This window comes from Mastigoproctus giganteus, chromosome 12, assembly GCF_048544385.1.
Source record: "Mastigoproctus giganteus isolate SK-2022 chromosome 12, ASM4854438v1, whole genome shotgun sequence".
Taxonomy (NCBI): Eukaryota; Metazoa; Arthropoda; class Arachnida; order Uropygi; family Thelyphonidae; genus Mastigoproctus; species Mastigoproctus giganteus.
In genome coordinates, this window is record NC_143586.1 from 154,725,877 (window position 1) to 154,746,401 (window position 20,525).

General features: G+C 36.0%; 1 protein-coding gene across 3 annotated transcripts in view; it reads right to left on the bottom strand.

Annotated features, from left to right (window-relative positions):
* wupA (troponin wings up A) overlaps window positions 1-20,525 on the bottom strand; it is a 51,085-nt gene that overhangs the window by 14,961 nt on the left and 15,599 nt on the right. For all 3 annotated transcript variants that reach the window (XM_090386964.1, XM_090386963.1, XM_090386965.1), the window contains exons 2-7: window positions 20,021-20,060; window positions 17,491-17,524; window positions 14,189-14,209; window positions 10,996-11,052; window positions 7,939-8,067; window positions 5,248-5,371 (exon numbers count right to left, since the gene is read on the bottom strand). In XM_090386964.1, the coding sequence (XP_090243090.1) occupies window positions 5,248-5,371; window positions 7,939-8,067; window positions 10,996-11,052; window positions 14,189-14,209; window positions 17,491-17,524; window positions 20,021-20,034 (379 nt within the window). In that variant the 5' untranslated portion in view covers window positions 20,035-20,060. The remainder of the gene's footprint in view (window positions 1-5,247; window positions 5,372-7,938; window positions 8,068-10,995; window positions 11,053-14,188; window positions 14,210-17,490; window positions 17,525-20,020; window positions 20,061-20,525) is intronic.

Genomic DNA, 20,525 nt, shown 5'->3' on the forward strand with positions numbered 1-20,525 from the left:
TTTAGAGTGCGTGGGAAAATAATTTCAACAAACTTTAACTCTGGTGCGTGCTATTTGAAAAGACCACAAATTTTAGAGACGGGTAGAATTAAAGTCCAACCCTTTTCTTAGAAGTGATGAGTGGAAAATCTACTCAATCACCGAGACTCCCACCAAAGGAGAGCATTTTCCTGGTGCAGAATTTTTATACAAATTATTAAAGTTCTGGTGATACCATAAATGTAACATCTGTAGGAACAGCTATATAAAATATATTTAACCCACACACGTTTCAAAAGTACTATAGGGTCTAATACCATTTCATGTTTAGGATCACCATAAAATATAATAAATCGAATTATAAAATCTTAAACCAGAAAGTCTATAAGTACATTATGACAATATATTCACTAGCCAAAAAATTAGAAACTTTATTCAACATCTAGTAGCTCCACTTTTTTTCCGAATTACAACCTTTACACGTCATGGCATGAATTCCATTAGGTTTCTGGAGAGTCCAACTCCAGATCTGACCATTCGTCCATCAGAATAGTAGAAGAACGCGAAGCCAAACTGCCCTTTCCAACATACGCCCAGACATTCTCAATTGGATTCAATATGGAGAATTAGGCGGCCAGGGTAGATTCTTCAAATCTCACCATATAGGACGAAGAAAGATTCACTGCTATTGGAAACGGGTCTTCTTCGCCTAATTGATTTCCAGTCATATTCTGCACACTCAACCGTCTACTGTAAAAAAAAAACATTATGGAAATCCTCTGCTGTGACACAATTCGTTTTAAATTCCTGCAGTCTCGTTCTTGAAGTACCGCCTTTCTGCCTAATTTGTTCCCTTTAGAGCTGCATTCTTCTTTCGTTTTCCACTCATTGTCTTCTTTTGAGATTGTTTCTTTCGGCACACCAACAATGCCCTTTGTTTTCTCAACAGGGACTCCTGCGAGACGTGCTCAACAATAACAGCATTTTGAAAATCAGAAAAGCTCACCTGTATTTCACCACAACCATATTGGAAAGGAAAACTTTCAGTATTTATCTGAAACAAAGGAAGTTGTGATTATACCATGTGACAATTTACATTTGCATACTGTAAGTTTAATTATCTGTTGATACCAATTGCCAAATGTTTCTAATTTTTTGGCCAATGAGTGTAATAATATAACTATAGCTTTGCTGTAATTTTTTTGTTTAGTTTTTAACGGTTCAGGAAGAAGAAAAGTGATGAAACCATAATAAAAGTTGATAGTTTATTGCAGCAATCATCTTTCCACTATTGTCGTAGTCACAAAGTCGGTCCTTCATGGTCCTCGGTGATGATGCTTATTAAATGTCAGAATATCAGATCGGATCTATAGGACATTTATAAATAAACGGTTTTGTGTAAAGCAGAGACATTACTGGAAACAGATAAAGGCCTTTTGTCTTTCAAAAGGATATCTCTCCCATTTGAGATTTTGTATTGTGTTTTGAAAATGCTGATTATGTTATGGAGATCACTTAACCTGTTCGAACCGCCTCCCCGCCAGTGACGTCCCTGCTAGAATGCGCAGAGGCATTATCGTGGAGCAGGCGCATGCCTTTTGACAGATTTCCCCATCTTTATTCTTTTATAGCAATGTAGCTTTATGAGCAAGTTTGAATAATACTTCGCCATCATAGTACAGCCGTTATGAATATAATCTGTTAGTATTACACTATACTGATTCCAAAAAAAGCTGATAGCATCACCTTGCCAGCACTTGGTTGCACCTTTGCCTTTTTGGGGTGGTGATTCTGCAGGCTTCCTTTGTTTTGACATTTGTTTAGTTTCGGAATCATAGTGATGGATTCGAGTTTCATCCATGGTGACTAGTGAAAAAACTTCCTGTTGCTTTTCCTGGCACGTCGCCAACATTTCATGTGCTTGTGTCCTTTCCTTCTTCTAGCAAGGGGTCAGAAGTGTGGGAACCCATCTAGCAGACACTTTACTCTTATGTAACTGTTGATGGATGATATTCTCCACAGATCCTACACTAATTTGGAGCTCTGCAGCTAGTTCTTTGATGCTAATGCAGCGATCTTCCAAGATTAATGCCTCAATTTTTGCAACACTCTCTTCTATGACAGCAGTTGACGGGCGTCCTGGGATTTCTTCGTCATGCACTGAGGAATTCTTCCACACTTGAATTGCTCACACCACTGCTGTGGAACAACACTGTAAACTGGGCATTCTTCTCCATAAACAGTGACCGTTTCTTCGTGGATTGTTTTGGTGGTTTTCCATTGCAGACAGAGGAACACTCACTGATCTGTATTCCACTTTATCCATTTGTAACACTTCACTTAATTCAGCGCTGCAAAGAAAAATAAAATTTAATTGTAGATCGAAACCAAAATTTTTGTGATTTCTATAGAGATCTCAAGGTACCAAAAAATTCATCCTTCCATCACAAGTACTTCTGGCTGAATACAAAACGTTTTTGAACTCCCCTCGTATATAGCTCAATATGCAGATATCATCTGGACACGTGAGAAATATTCTCAAGATATTGCAAGGTATTGAAAATTTTGAACCACAATCTGATGCATTTTCAGTTTGTCTCTGATTTTAGACAATAATCCAAACAGTTCCTAGTAATCTAAAACTATTTGAATATTGGGCGTTTTTTTCTCAATAGTTCGGTACTAAATTTCATGTGTCATTATGGACTAACGGATTCTAAAATATTTTCCTCGATTTCGTCAGTTTAATGTTTTAAACTGATTCAAATAAATTCAATCAAGCTTCTGGTTCAGTTCTTGGTTTAGTTAACTCTACTTTTAAAGGAAAAATCCATGTCATTTCCTATTATTATATGTTAATACAGAACTGGAATTTGGGGAGTACATTTTGAATAAATTTCTTCTTTACCTTTTCCTCTTCTAGTTTCTTCCTGTGCACACTAATCATACGTAAACCTTATAGGCGAGTTTCTGAGATAGTGGACACCTTAACCATGTTTTCACTCGTCTCAAGGTGCTGAAACTTCTTTCAGTGGTACAGGTCGTAACAGGTAATGTCATACCAATGGTTATTGCCGAATTAATAGAAGGGAAATAGTCGCAATGTTCCAAAACTTCTGGTAAAGCTTGGGGAATATCAGTCGATGAACCAAAAACAGGAACACGTGTTTTATTGCTGCAATAGATGAAACACGTGTTCTATGGTTACCCCGCCGAGGGCCGAAGGAAGACAAAGCGTCCCATGGTTGAGGGTGTAAGGTTACATATCTCAATCACTTTTACGATTATAATTTGTGGAATTTTTTACTCGATCCCAGGGAAGGGCAAGTTTCCCGTTTGCCCCCCTCTGCGGACGCCCATGCAGGCGAAGGCAGATTACGAGAAATCTTTGGCAAAAGATGCTAAGAAAAACAGCAAGGATTTCTTTACTTATATAAACTCTAAAAGGAAGGGGATGAATCTGATTAGCCCACTTGATATCGATGGTTCGACTGTTGATGATCCTGCTCAGATAGCAAACAAACTGAATGAGTATTTTGAATCTACATTCACATATGAGGAGTTATTAAGGTTTGAAAATGGCAGAAGGTTATCAAATTGTAGCAAGATACTTAATGATTTTGTAATAACTGAGAGTAAAGTGGAGGAGAAATTGTTGAAGTTAAACACAAGAAAGGCACCTGGGGTGGATGGGACCTATCCAGTTATATTAAAGGAGGCGGCAAAGCAACTAAGCAAACCCTTAGCCATAATTATGAGAGCATCCTTGGACTCAGGGGAGGTCACCACGGACTGGAGATGTGCAAATGTATCCCCAATTCACAAAGGGGGATCGAAGAGTGACACGAGTAATTACAGACCAGTTAGTTTAACTTCTGTTCCGGGTAAAATAATGGAGTCACTGGTTAAAGATGCATTGCAGGATCATCTAGACAAGAGTGCAGCAATAATTCAGACACAGCATGGGTTTGTTAAGGGAAAGTTTTGTCTGACAAATTTGATAGGATATTATGTGATGTGGTTACAAAGGAACTGGATGCAAAAACTAATTTTGATATCATATATTTGGATTTCAGGGAAGCGTTTGACACTGTTGCGCATGGAAAACTATTGTACAAATTGGAGCAGAATGGTATTAAGGGTAAGTTGCTACAATGGATAAAAGGATGGTTGAGTGGGAGAAGGCAGAGGGTGGTAATTAATGGGTGCTGCTCTTCGTGGACTAATGTTATTAGTGGAGTCCCACAGGGTTCGGTGTTGGGTCCTCTGTTGTTTTTTATATTTATCAATGATATTGATGAAGGTATATCAGGCTTAGTGTCGAAGTTTGCAGATGATACAAAGGTTGGCAGGGTTGTAAATGACAGTAATGGCAGTGTGCTACTGCAAAAGGATCTAGATACTTTGGGCAGATGGGCTAAGAAGTGGCAACTGAAGTTTAACCTTGACAAATGCAAAGTACTGCATATGGGTAGAAGTAACCCCAGAGAAACGTACCAACTGTGTGGTACGTTTCTCTGGTGGTAGAAAACGAAAATGATCTGGGAGTAATTGTGCAGTCAGATATGAAGTTTTCTGAGCAATGCAGACAGGCTGCCAGGGCAGGTCATGGGGTTTTGTCAATAACATATAGGAATTTTGCTAGCAGGGAAAAGGAGGTGATTGTCCCTCTGTATAAGGCAATGATCAAGCCACGCCTTGAGTACTGCGTACAGGTCTGGAGGCCTCAATTTAGGAAGGATGTAGATTTACTTGAGCGTGTACAGAGAAGGGCAACAAGATTGGTGAGAGGAATGAAGCGATCCTCTTACCAAGAAGGGCTTAAGTTCTGCAAATTGCAGTGACTGAAGACGAGGCACCTGCGCGGTGATCTGATTGAGGTATATAAGGCCTTGAATGTGTTGAGCACGCTGAATTCTGATGGGATCCTTCCACTTGTTCAGATTACGAACCTAAGGGGGCATAAATTCAGATTAAGAAAAGACAGATGTAGAATAGATGTGCGGAAATTTGCTTTCAGCCAGCGGGTGGTTAATTGCTGAAACAAACTTCCATCTGTCGTTGTGGAAGTTGATAGTTTAAATAAACTTAAGGAGGAACTAGACAGACATTTGGACGGAAGTGTTTTTTTGTTTTTGTTTTTTTGTTGGGCTGATGCCCAACAAAAAATTTTTTTCTTTTCTTTTTTCTTCAATTTTTTTTTTTTTTTTATCGAATGATTCATAATATGAACTATTGAAAAGTACAGTAGGAGTATTCAAATTTTACCTTCATTAGCCGCATCTACTGGCTTTGGAGGACCACACCTCTGTGCAATGATTTTTTTTCTCTCTCCTGCCTTCCTCTCCTGTTCCCTTTTCAGTTCTTCGGCGGCTTTCTTCCTAAGTAGAGACTGTAAAAAAAAGGCGGTTTGTTGAGGGGAAACTAGTTTGAATTTGTTGGACTTTAAGCTTTTTTAAATTAAAAACTAATTGTTCAAAGTAAACTTGTATTAATGATCATCTAAGCAGTCTTAATACTTCTCTTTCAACCCTATAAGTACTGAAACATAAATTGAAAACTAATAATAGTGGTACCATAGAATCAAGTTATGCCGGTTATAAAACGCATGCTGCATTCAAAATAAATCTTCACCCTATCTTCGAATGAAACGTTTCAAGAGAAAAATCTTAAGAAAATCTTTAGTAATTTCTTCAGTCTATTTTATTTTATTTTATATTATTTAAATCAGATTTGGGTGATTTATAATCAGATGTACCTTACCCCAAAAACGGCCTGCGAAGCCAGGCGGTTTTTTTTCTTATTCACAAGTAGAGTAACATTTAAGAAATTATCTCAGTTCAACAGACATAGCAATTACAATTTTACATAAATGAATATTAAGAATACATATATAGTCTAGCATCTACAGGTTCATTTAAGAAGAACCTTTCTTGTGCCCAATGTCAGTCTGGTAGTTGTTTGGCAGGAGGATGTATACACGATGGACGATCTCAGTCTGGTTGGCATTTTTTTTGCAAAATCAGTCACAGTCTATGTCCAGGGTGAGGAACATCCCTATAGTGTTGGATGGGAGCATCCGGTCTAGAGATTTTATCCTGTTCTTAGGTGGCTGCATTGTAGTTTGGCTATGGCGACGAGGTCTGCTGGAAGTTGGATGGTGAAAGGCTATCTCAACATACTTGGGATTTCTATCCTTTTGGTGATGAGTTTTGAGAGGGTGGGTATGTTCGTTTTGATTGATATCAGTTGCCAGGAGATCCAATCCAGGTTTGTTTCTAGAGGTGGTGAACGGCTTTCCCAGATATCGGTTTAGCCACTCTCTCTCTCTCTCTCTCTTAACAAATTTAAGTCTATCTTTAGTCTATAAACAAATCAGTTTATCTGCAAAGCATAAATTGTGGTACATGATCTGCTATAAATACTAGAGAACAAGAAGTCATTAAGTACAGAATGAACTATTAGATTTCCCCATGCTATTACTGCTGCTTAAAATAAACACTTTTTTTGTTCTGGTTATAGATTAACATTCAAAATGGAAGCGAAAAATATTGTCTACTTTTATTAATTCGCTCATGAATGTCAAAGATAATTCTTATATAATCGGGTTAAAATAAACTTGAATAATATGTTTTACAATTCAAAGATTTGTAAACAAGATCTATATCTTTAGGGACTTTTGTAAACGTCTCATCTCCCCCGAAAATTATCTCACTAGACTAGCTTAGGCATCTTTTCTATTTGCATCCCTTTGTTTCCCAAAGGATTCATATTTTAGGAGGAAACTCCAAAATAAAAGATACAGATTTAGACTTACGTGTTCTCCCATTATTAGTTAGTAGCTGTAGTCTATCCTGGCTGTAGTGAGCACGAAGGGGTAATGTAGACAGTTAATGAACAGCGTTGGCGACCATTACTTAGATTCAGACATCTATCAAGCGTGAAGGGAAGGCCATCAATTGCAGAACTATCCCGGAAGTGAGCACTCAATTTCATCTCCAGACAAGTTAGTTCATCGCCAATGAACAGGGTCATATGAAGTATGTTTGCAATAATCCCCGAGTTGTGATAAGTCCAGTTTTGCACACACCATAGATAGCAGGAAGAACTAATTACCCACTAAAAGCAGATATAGAGACGTCGCATTTCAAGGTACACTACCTCCCACTCCTTTGACCAAATGCAGCGTACCTCAAAATATTACCAAGGTTACATATTTACATCTAATTTCACTCTTAATTATAACCAAATAGGGCAAAACTATATTTAGTTAGAGTTGTTACGTCATCCGTGACGTTAGCGCCACCATTTCAAATTTAGGATTTAATATTAAACGTCAAAATTGTTTATATGTTGGAAAAAGCTTCTTTTAGAGAAAGTCTTAAAGAATTTCGTTGAATTCCAAGCTGTGTATCTTTTTAATTTCTTCTAATTATACAGAAAAAAAATCGAACGAAACAAACCAATCAGCAGCTAACTTTGGGCTCAAAATAACGTCTGCTACTCTACTCTGAAAATGTCATTATCGTCTGAATATTTCGAAATAATTGTCGTTTGGCCACAAGAGCGACACCTGCCATAATAATCCTTAAAAAAATTAGAATATTTATTTTAATAAAGATCTTCACACGTACCATACATTAATTAAAATTTTACATTTTAAATTAAACTTATGTTATTAGATATTGATGAACTACTTTTCTTGTACAAATCTAAAGATCGTTTTTTTTTCTGCTTAAAGTGGATACGTATAATTATGATCCTTAAAACAAAAACTCATAAATAATTAATTATTTATCGAGAAGATAATAACATCATCGTTTTACGATAAATTACAAAATTTGATACAAAATATTAAAAATGGAAAAAAATAATTCATTTGCATATACAGAACCAAGTCAAATTCTAAAACTGAAAAATAGCTTCTGAGAAATAATGAGACGTAAATTTTCCACTTACTCGTAGTTTCTTCTTTCTTTCTGGTGTCATAAAACCCTTCTTTCCCTTTTTAGCCTTCGCTGCCTCCTCCAGACGTTTTCGTACTTCTGCCTTCTTCCTCTCCTTGTCCTCTCGTTTTCTCCTTTCCTCCTGTAAATAGGAACGATTGTTAAGAAAGTGTAGATTTGCCTTCGCGCCTTTACGATAAAAATTCAGGCACGCCTATTCCTCATCACAATTTCTCTCTCTCACTCACCCGCGGGTAGTCTAAATCGGTCTAGTCGGATAACAAAAAGAAAAGGGATTGGTTTTTCTGTTGAATTAAACTCCAGCTCATTAATAAATATGGAGAAAAAAACTGCTGAAGTTTAACTTAATTGTTTTCCTTTTCAAAAGATACGTACGGATTAAATTCTTATTATCTTCTCACGATTTAGTATAATAAATATGTATGTAAATAAAGTTGTGTCACATTTACGAGTTTTTCATCCACTTCGAGAAAATGTAATCGGCAATCTAGTCAACTGCAACCTTTTCGGGCCTATATTTTCTATAAGGCATCAGCCTGCAAAGATCACATAGGTACACTAAAAGAATGGAATTATGTTGGTGAATCAGCTTAAAGACCATCTTCTGTTGACAATCGTGGATTCCTAAATGCATCATCTCCTGCCTTTCACAGCTGCAAATTTGAGAAGCTCATGTTGATCTCCATAGCAGCTCCAGCAAGAAAACTTTGAATACCTACAGCAATCTCAGAATTATTAAAAAAAAATAATTACAAAAACAAACCGTTCACAAATATTAAAATACTGAATATTTATGACTACGTAGAAAAGACTCTGAAAGCGTGTACCAACTAGTTATTTAACTTACAAGCGTTAACAAGTTGGCGCATTTTTTAATGAGTCTCAATAATCTTTCACTTGTCCTATCAGTCTTGCCACCATCTACTATGAAACAAGACACATAGCACATAAAACACTCAGTAAAACACTAAAAATGTCGTATTTTCTTGTTGTAAGTGTTAAAAATTGGCAGGTTAAAATTAAAACAATACATATGGAAAAAACTGAAATTAGTCAAATAGAAATCATGCATGTTAATGATTAGTGCGAGCCATCCCATACATCTCTTGGCTTGTTTTCATTTATACTTCTTACTTGTATTTTATTGGCAGCTGGTGGTATTCTATTTTAAATTAAAACACAGCTACTACTGCTTTGAGGGTTATTTACTAATATTTCGGAGGGTCGTTTTGTTGCTGTTTAGAAAACTCCTTTTGAGGAACGTCAGCGATTTTCTGTGGTCAGTTTTTCGTTTGCTGGACGGAAAACCCGAATTTCCAGGAGAAAAACCATGCTGTCCTCGCCTGAGACCGACTAACCAGGCTGTGAAAAGGGCCCATAAAATTTCCTCACGTCATCAACGGGACTCAAACTCAGGTCTGTTCCACCTGGTGTACCCTCGTGGGTAGCGCAATTGGTATAACACCGTCCTCCCTGGAAAAGACCTGAGTTCGAATCCCGTCACGCGAGGAACTTTTATGGGTCTTTTTCACAATGTGATCGAGTTAGTCGGTCTCGGGCGAGGATTGCATGATTTTTTCTCCCAAAAACTCAGGGTTTCTCGTCCAGTAAACAGCAAATCGACCACAGAACACAATCAATTTGCAGACATTGCGCTATATATGGCCTAATTTGCTGATGCGCCTAAAAAGTCCTACAGCAACAACCTTATTTTTCTGTGGCATTTCTAGCTAAAAACTTCATTAATGAATACTCTCTATAGGAGCTTAGCGATGGGAGAATGAGGGGTCGTCCCTGGGGGTCACCCTTTTTTTAAAGAAATAGTTTTGAATTTGTAAACTTAAAATATGTTGGCATGGAACAGTCACAAGACTGTATATAGCAAACTTCCTTATATTAATCCAATTCGAGGTATACGTCTCATTCTACAAACGGCTTACATTGCCAGGAGATTTCTTTTTTAACAGAAGACCCAACGAAGTTTACATCTGTAAATCTAGTACGTACTGGGAAGGAATGTATATACTCCATACACTATCTCAGACTGCTAACCTTTTCTTTGCAACACAGTCTATGCCAAGCGTGAGGAATATCCAAGTGTTGAAAGGGAAAATCCTATGAAAGTTTTTATCCTGTTACTGGGTAGTGGGGAAAACCTCAGCAAGACTTGAGATTTCTCTTCTTTATGTGATCCTGGTTTGTTGCTAGGGATTCGAATTCAGGTTAATGTGAAGAATACTGCTTCAATTCAGCCACCTCCGAATCCAATATTCTACAGATAGGAATCTCCTCAGAGTAATGGTGGAAGCAGGGGCCCATACAGGTGAGGCATAAAGCACAACTGGAGATACACATCTCACTCTATAGCGCGTTGCGAGGTTGAAGAAACTATCCCGGTTAGCTCTTGTGTAACATCCAACTATCCAAGTGTTTTCTCTTTTGCATCTACAAGGTGAGGGGTTATAATTTCGATTATTATAAATTAGTCCATTAATTAATTAAACAAAACTAGTATATTAAAATTTTAAAATGAATTAATTAAATATTAACTTATTGTAATTATAGAATGCAAGTTTTAATGACGGTGTACATTTTTGAATGATTTCCAGTTCGAGAATCTCATGCCAAAAAGATTTTCTAGAATTCAAAAGCAGGTTCAGCACGTTTTAAATATGCCACACTAAAAATAGTCTTATTTAAGTAAATCTGTATATTTATACGCTGCCAAATAGCACAACTTGCCTTACTTTTTACAGTCCGTGGAGGAGACATAAATTTATCAAAATAGTTTCGTTGTAAAAATTACCAGAAAGTAAAAAATGGATATAAATTTAATACGCTGGTGAAAGAAGAGGGAAATTCTCAAATTTGCTTTTTTATTTTCGGCTTTAAAGGAATAAATGTTTTATGCTTTTTGGTGTAAATAAGGATTCATGTTTTTCCTGAACCGTGCAATATTCAAAACATGCCAGATGAGTGGGATGATAGTCTAATATTAAGTAGTAACAGCAGTAAGTCAAAATAGAGAGATAAAAAAAAGGCTACCTACTTCTAATAACCTCATGCGAGCTTCTTCGGCCTCACGACGACGCCTTTCGCCTTCCGACTGCGAAGAGACACAAATAGTCGAGGGGGTAACAGGATGGATTGGTAACATTTTACACTAATTTGAAACTTGTGTGGATATAATCACTCATCAATCTGTTATACGCTACTCGTAATCCTAAACTTAAATCCTACTTGGGTTCATGTCAGTAAGGACTCTAGAATACCAGAACAGAAAATACTACTACATCTTAAAAAAACAAATAAAAATGTAATTTATTAAAGTGTTATTTATTTTAAATAAAATTTATTACGTACCAAAATGAAGATTCAGAATAATTCCCTTAGTTTAATACGGGTCTCGTCGCAGGTGATTTCTAATCTTTTTATGATGTATTGACAATGACTGGAGTTGGGGTTTTTTACACTTCCTTGGTAATTAGTAAGCCACTGGAGGATTCTAATCTTTCGTATTTTTGTGTGGGAGGTGGATTGGATTATTTCAGAAATGCACCAAGGTAGTAAAGCCATCATATATTGGATCTGTGAATTTTATAGATTCTCTTATTGATTTTTCTGTTTTTAGGAATGAAAAATCGGATTTTTCAGTAGGGGAAAAAATCGGGCAACCTCTGTTCAAGACTCAATAACTGAGTCATAAATACTGTTGGGTAAATTCAGAGAAATTCTTTAAGAAAACCAGATGATGATCGCAGCCGGAATGAAATTGTTCATGATTGACAAGAAGATGCTTTGAAAAATTTTCTGCCAAGGTGGGATGAACCTCGAACAAAAGTTACTCGTTTTTTTTTTTTTTTTCAGCCTAAAAGAGTCAACCATAATAACGTTGCTTTATGAACGCCGGTCATAGTTATGAACTAGTCAACTTCAAACTTTCGGAAAAAGTTTCGCAGTTGGTTTAATCATCATCCTCCCCACACCGGGTGAAAAAGAGCTGAGTTTGAATCCCGTCAATGCCAGGATTCTAACTCAAGTCTTTTTCACTGAATTTTCCAGGAGGTCTTTTCCACCGAGGAATTTTTATGAGTCTTTTTCACAGTGTGGCCGAGTCAATCTCAGGCGAGTATACGTAGGTTTTTCTCCCGAAAACTCGTATTTCTCTTAGAGAAAACAGCAAATCGGCAATATAACACTCGTAATTTACAGGCATATTATATACAATTTAGCTAAATATGGCCTAAATTGCTGATGCGTCTAAAACTCTAGAACGGTGGTTCCCAAACTACTGAGATGTACGGACCCTTTCAAAATTCAAAAACAAAAAAAAGTTTGCGGACCCCTATATATATATATGCATATGTTTCTCTCTGTGTGTATATACAGGGTGCATTTAAATTGGTGTCAAATATCTAAGGGCGTATTCCCATCGACTAAACATTAAAAAAGTTCATATAAACATGGGTCTATAAACGCTTAGTTTCTTCCCCGCAATCCTCGATAACTCCATTAAGTCATGTAACCACGATACTAGTAGACTCCACACTCCCGCTCAACGAAAAAGATATCTGCAACGGGTAGTAGTGTTTTGTTTTGCTGATTGGCTTTTGCTATGTTGTTTGCAAACGTTAGTTGGTTGTGGAAGATACTACAGATTACATAAATCTTAAAGAAAATGTATATTCCGTGAGCGAAATGGCAGAAATGCATTACACTTATGGTCTTGAAGATGGGAATGCATTAAGAGCACGTGAACTTTATTCAGAAAGGTACCCCGACAGCCATTTATCTTGTCCAAGAACATTCACACGAATCCACCTGCGTTTGCGAGAGATGGGCTCATTTGAGGAAGACTAAGAGAGGTACGAAATTCTGACCTTGAGGAATGAGCTCTTCGTAATATGGACGAAAATCCATCAGATAGTACAAGAATTGCAGCAAGGGAAGGAATTAGTCGTACGACTATCTGGAATATTCTCCATGAAAACCTTCTGTACCCCTATAACCTTCAGTGGGTGCAAGGACTTACTGAGGCGGACTTTCTGCCAAGAAGAACATTGTGCCAACGCATTCAACAAAAGTGTGCTGTGCTCCTGAATTTCTTGGCATTTATCTTTTTCACTGATGAGGCTGGTTTTACACGAGATGAGATCTTTAACTACCATAACAACCACATCTGGAACGATGACAACCCTCATGCAGCGCGACAGGACAACATCAACATAAGTTCAGTCTAAACGTTTGGGCTGGAATCGTGCATGATCATTTGATAGGCCCTATTTTTTACCTCCGCATCTGACAGGAGATATTTATCTGCAGTTTCTTGAAAATGAATTGCACCATTTAATGGACAATGTACCTCTGTACATCATCCGACAAATGTAGTTCATGCACGATCGCGCCCCGGCTCATTTTAGTCGGAGAATTTGTCAGCATTTGGATGGCCATTTTCCTCAGAGATGGATATCATCAATAATCTCAAAGATGGATTATCATCAATTTGGTATAAATAGAACGAATAATTTGACCAGTTCCAGAGGATCCGTTTCGCGGACCCCAGTTTGGAAAATGCTGCTTTCGAACAACCAACCGGAAAATGTTCTAGAGTGAGGAGAGCAGCGATCAGGCTTATTGAATTCGATGGTTGATACCCGTCATGAATCAAAGAAATTAAGAACATAAACAAATTGCAATTGTACGCTAACACGATGTTAAGTTAATATAAAGTTCTAACTAGCACTTATTTAATATAATCTAAGAAGGCGAATTAATGCTAATTATTTCTTAGACTATACTATCAAGAATATTGCTAAATATTGCTAAAAGTAAGTGCATGTTAATAAAACAGTACTTAATATTGAATTCCATTGTCCAATTTATTGTGAAGAGATACCTTAATAACTGATATCATCCTGTAATTTTACAGGATGATACCAGATGATACCAACAAGGATTCTCAAACCTTGCGACACTCTAAAACAATAAATGAATGTGTGCAATGCTGAATGAAACCAATGATTTCATTTGGGTTAGAGCTGGACAAGAAATAAATATAAACGTAGAATAGAAGTCCACGCAGATTAATGTAATTTGGCTTATTGTATATACTTTCTAAATACTTTAGATCGACTTAATTTACAAATTAGATCATAAATACTAATCATACGTAGTATGGTAACCACTTACACATCCGAAATTATAGTAGATGTTTTGTTTCCATTATTAACCAATTTACTTACCTCATAATGAGACTGGGGGGTCTGTAGGAGTGAATCCGAGGAGGAAAAGAAAAATATAGAAAAGAAAATTAGTTATAAAATAAACACAAAATTACTTAAATAGCTCAACAGATCTAATACATCAATGTGGGTTTAACTTTATACAAATACATCAAGAGGGGACTTGTTAAAAAACAAACTATTAATTATTTAATAAAGGTATAATAAATTATATTTAATGGATTTTTAATAAATTATATTTAATGCATTATGCATTGGAAGTCCCTACCATCAAATTGTCGCGTGGTACTCAAAGCTAAAAAATTCAACCCTCATGATTTACTAAAGCGAGCAAGAACCATCCGATAAAACTGAGACTTGTTTCAAACAACAAAGGCCGGATTCAAAATAAGCATTTAGAATCCGGGTTCTAAACATTTCGAAGATTGATATGCTGTTTTTTTAGAATTTCAATTAAATGCCAAAAAATATTTTCGCTTGCTTAATTTTAAATTTCACTGGTTGGCATAAATTTCCTCCCTGAAATAATTTTGACAGATTCTATTCTTGTAGGAAATATGTTTAAAAACAGATATGTGCTCAAAAAGTTCTTGCCACCCTCAGTTTTCAAATATTGTAGGTTAACCAAGACCTGTCGTTAAATCTTCATTTTCCTACATTCCCATTTAGACATTCTTCCTGAAACCCTGGGAGTGGTCTCCGATGTACATGGTGGAAGGTTTCACCGAGATATTTCTCAAATGGAAAAAAAGACACCAGGAAAATGGAGTCCAAATAAGTTGTAATCTCGTACAAGATTCACCAATGGACGATTATAAAAGGCAAAAAATGACTAAATAAATGTTTTTAACAAAACAAAAAAATGTTTATCTGATATTTAGTCATTTTCAAAAAATGACTAAATATCAGATAAACATTTTTGTAAGCAGAATTAATAGACCCGATGTTCAATATTTAGTACTATAAGTATCATTTTCTTAAGATATAAGAAATCTTTTTTTTATTAGAAACTTAGTTTTTGATTTGAATCCTTTCTCCCTTAAAACTGATGGGAATTACAGCAATATGGTTGCCATATTTGAATTCAGCAACGTCAAATCTACAATAATCACCCTGAACTTTTTTGCCAACCAGTGCCAATTCGTGAGGACAATTCTTTTTTTTAATTATTTTTGTAAATATAAAATGAGAAGACTTACATTTATGGATTCAGTTCCCACAAATGTGTAGGTTTTTGAATACAGTATAATAGCAAGATGTAGTAGCAGGCTACTTAAAAAATCTTTTTAAAGAATTCAGTATTTCGTATTATAGTTAAATGACTTAAATGTAGCACTTCAAAGGAGGTATAGGAATTTTTCCCAACGTCTTCCACCCCACTGTGTTCATTGCTCCCTATAATACATAACCTGACCTTAGAACATAATTACAATTAATTATACCCAACTCACTGACGTCTATTAGCTTGAGTTCCCTTGCTCTTACCAGATAAAATTCTATTTGCAATATTATTTACATAATATTGCATTTAATGAAATGCCCAGAACCATCTGAAGAATCTACTTCAATTTGCTGTAGGACAGTGAGGGGCAAATAGATTACTGGATGCGACAATTTGGTGAATGATATTTCGCCGTATATGAGAATATGGTGGAAGACAATTGGTGGCCATGTTAATTTGATGAGTACGACAATTTGGTGTATCGCACAGAGATCAGAAATTAATAAAATCAGTAAGGTTTAGGATAATAAAATAAATTTTGGCGACTTAGAAAGGAGGAAAGCAGAAATTTAGAAAATAATATATTTTTATTCATTTATTTTGTATTAAAGGATTCACGCCGATCCTTTTCATAGGCAGGTTGTAAAGTGTGAGTACGTGCCTATTTCAGCATGACTCCGACCATATTGTAACAAGTGTAATCCAGATAAGATTATTATTTATTTATTTTTATTCTTTGAGTTAAATCATGTGCTCTTCTTGGAGCATAAATTGGTGGTTGGGAAGCTTGAAGAAAATTACGGATGCAAATGAAGATTATCACTTTTAGCTCTTTTTCATGTAGGGAACTCAAACTCCAATTCCGACCCTATACAATCTCCAGGGAAGCTTACCCGCCTAACCTTAACCCATCCAACGGTGGCACTGGCCTACAACTAACTTCTTTCAATAAAATCTATACCGCGGGTTTCAAACCGAACATCATAAGATGCGCATTATCCACCTGGCATCCATTAACGATCTCTATTTTTGGTCTTTGGAATAACACAAAAATATAAAATATCAAAAACAGTATCGTGATCACTGAATTCACCAATTACAGCATGGAATATTAAAGTTTGCATTTTCTGTGTTGCTTTGCCATACACCAAATTGCCTTTGCCAAATTGTCACATACAGCGCGATGTCTTTCACCAAATTGTCACATATAGCGACTGATTTTCCAATTATAATTATTTGGAATGATTTTCAAAAAAATACATTTCAAAAAAGCGTAAAAGTTAATATTTAGGATTTTAATCTCCCTAAGAAATATTGTGAGGTTAGTCTTCAGTACAAGATTCTTATCCATGGATCTTTATAACAATGAGTGATAGGCAAGTGTAACTCCACCCATTGCTCCGCAGTGATTGAAAGATCTAGTCCTGGAAAGAAAATCGCTTACCGATTTTAAACCAGCGCCAAAAGGGGATAATCCGAAAAATTCCCCCCTCCTGCAGCTGGTTTTAAATTGGGAAACGAAATTTCGCACTGTAATAGACAGCAAAACAACATTCACTGTGACCCAAAATTGTGGTGCTTAACAGCCAATCACTGTAAAGAAATGGAAGGTTGTTGTTGTCGTTGTAGGGTTTTAGGAGCATCGGCAACTAAGGCCATATTATTCTATATATACTGTCTAGAAAAACCCAAGTTTCCGGGAGAAAAAACCGTACTACCCTTACTTGAAACCACTTTGACATGTTGTGGCAAAGACCCATAAAAATTCCTTACATCATCGATGGGACTCAAATTCAGGTCTTTTCCACCCAATGTGGGAGGACAGCGATTCTACCAACTATGCTACCCACGAGGGTAGAATAAGGAAGAACTAGACCTGCTTATCACTCATTGTCGCAAAGATCAATGGGCAAGAAACTTTGTACTGAAGACTAACCTATAGTGAAATAAGAAGTCACTAAGTTGTATTGAAATAATTAAGAATTTTCATAACAATTGCAAAGAATATATTTTAAAAATTTTTTAATTAAAGAAAGTGATAGATTTTATTAAACAACAAAACGAATATGAATATTCTTACCTGTTCTTCTTCGGATTCTTCAGTCTCGGTGTCACTTTAAAGCACGAGAACAAAAAACGTGTTAAACAAATGAAAAAAAAAAACATAGATGCAGGGAAGTTTTGTAAATATTAATTGACTACATTCTATCTACATGTTACTTTCTACTAATAGTTATCAACTCAAGCATAGTTTAGTTTCTATGAATCTAAAAATATACCTGTTAGTACTAAAAAAATGGATTAATATATATACATAATATACATGTATATATTCAAAAATCTTTTTAAATTTGTATTCTTGTAATTAAGGTAAAAAATAATAGAACAGAGATCTAAAAATCAAAAAGTATGGTATGTGAAAAAAATACCATCATTTGTATACTCAAATATTTCTTCATGCTGCGCATTGTTTGGTTGCCATGGTAGTTAGACTGAAGATGTTCAGGTGGAGTTAAGGAGAAAGATGTCCAATCCATGCATAAAGTACTCTACAACTACATGATTGAACCCCAGATGGAGTTAAGGGGGGAGAAAAGTCCATGAATCCATGCATAAAGTATTCTACAACTACATGATAGAATTCCAATAAAACCACGTGTGGTATTACTGGAGAGAATTCAAGCATAAGAGTGGATATATCTCACCTGATATAATGGTATGATTTAATACAGCTCAGCAGGTGGATTTACTATGTGAGGTCCCAACAGGTGACGTCACAAAACAAATTCAAAATAGGCTTAAAGGTGAAGCTTACCATTAGTATTTCTTCAAGTTTTAGGCTGGCAGCAGCGATGAATTATTACCATCCATCCACGATTATTATGCCCCCCCCCACCCCTCGACCATTTGTGCCACTGTACACCCCCTAAGATTTCCCTCGAAGGTGTAGGTAAGTCAGACGTTTTTCAGGACCTCACGACTGAAAATTTCTGACCACCTACAACTTATTTGACGCGAGAATAATATGCATGCATTAAAGTTTAACGGGGTCCATGCAAGCAGGAAAGAACTGAGTTAGCTGATGAAAGATAGGACAACCAGCAGTCACTGACAAATTTTCTTCTCACCTCACTGATTGATCGTGGATGATGATAAAAAGGAAAGAAAGAAAAGAGAAAGCAACACAATTAGTGCAGTATTCAGAGGCAATTAATTTTATAATTTAAACTTATTCAATAAACAATAAAAAGTACCTAATTTATCGTGGAATTGCGATTTATTTTTCTATCTAATATTTATATTATTTTTCTATTTAATATTTAAATATATGTCGTTCGTCACTCACTACATTGTAATAAATAGATTTATTTTATTTCGTTAAAAGCAGATTTTATTTTAAAATATTTTTTTTATAAATTCTACTAACTACAGTATAATACAGCAAATATTGAAAAGGAAGTTGTAGGTGGCGCTTAAATTTAATATTAAATACGATTAAAATTTGCAGAATTTAGAATCTAGCAGGTTGACCTTTATTTTAAACAAACTAAGTTAAATAAATGATTAAATTGGTAAAAAATCAAAACTAAAAACTGAAACAGTTCAACTTATTGCAGATATCAAACAGAAGGCTGATAGTTCCATTTTCAGGAGTTCTGTCTGATAGAGAAAAAAAAAACATCAAATACCTAAATCATTTAAAATAAAAAATAAATATTGAAGCACATGAAGTCAAGTACATCAGTCCCATCATTACCTCCCACTGAGAGGGACTTATTTGTCCTGGCTACTGGCTTCGTGGTTTAATCTACCTTGGTACATATGGGTCAACGTTCCACCAGTGAAGCGTTGACCATATACACCAGGGTAGGTTAAAGTGCTGTTATTTTGGGACATACTATATACACCGAGTTGGCTTTGCATTAGCAACACTTCTTTGAGTAGGAACGAACTAGTCTGTGAGGCTGGTGAAGGCTGTAAATCGGAAGCGGTTGATATAAGATTGTAATTCCTACACATGCCGATTAGTTTTTTAGTATCAGCAAGAAAGAATGGGTCGGCATCGAGATCTTTCAGACTTCGAACGTGGAATGATTATGGGGGAGCATGTTTCGGACCTACTAGACCTACGACCATCCACCTGACAATGCGTGCAGGTTTGCCAGTATCTCAACAAACCTGCAACAGTATTTCGACAACCGTATCTGGCAAACCTAGATCAGGAACATGAACAATTAATTCTCCTCTTCCCATGCCACTAACTCTCACCTGATCTCAGTCCAATTAAGCATATTTTGGACCTACTGGAAAAGGACATTCGATTATACGACCATTATCCTGACAATGTGCGGGTTAATGAACACATTGTGTAATGCATGGGTAGACTACCAGAGGACACCTTACAACACCGTGTGGAGTCCATGCCAAGACGTGTACTGGCTGTATGACGGGCAAAAGGAGTCCCAACGCGGTATTAGGTAGGTGTTCCTAATGCAAAGCCAACTAAGTGTATATATTTTAGTGGATTGTATGATCGTATATAGGATATATTTGACATAACATTAGCCAGAAAACATTACATAGTTATGAAGAGAGTGGCCAATACTCACCTAAGATCTGCCATTTTGGTGTTGTTAATTCAAAAGTTGCCTGAAATAAAATAACAGTATTTAAATTTCTTTAATAAGTCGTAAAAATATATTTTATGTAAAATATATTATAATTAAAAACAGTGTGTTTAGAAATGGTTACAAATGGTTCTTTCATAACACTACGCGATGTATTCCTTTTGAAGGTATATCCTGGTTTTTTTTTCAATAAAAATAATCTTGGCCATTTCTCGACATATTCATCATGCACTTCTATACGCAACTGATATATCTTTATCCAATATACTCCGGATATACTCCCCCCCCCTACCCCAAACAATAATAAATTGAACTCACCATTGATAAACTGTGCGGCTGCTTACACAACTCCTTTTCTTTCTTATTTAAAAGAATGCCAGCACTTTGCCATTCTGGTATTGAAAAGTATTAGCATGATGAGAGAACTTTCGGAAGACGTGGGCATTTATGCCATAAAGAATTTATTCAATGAGACATTAGCATTAGC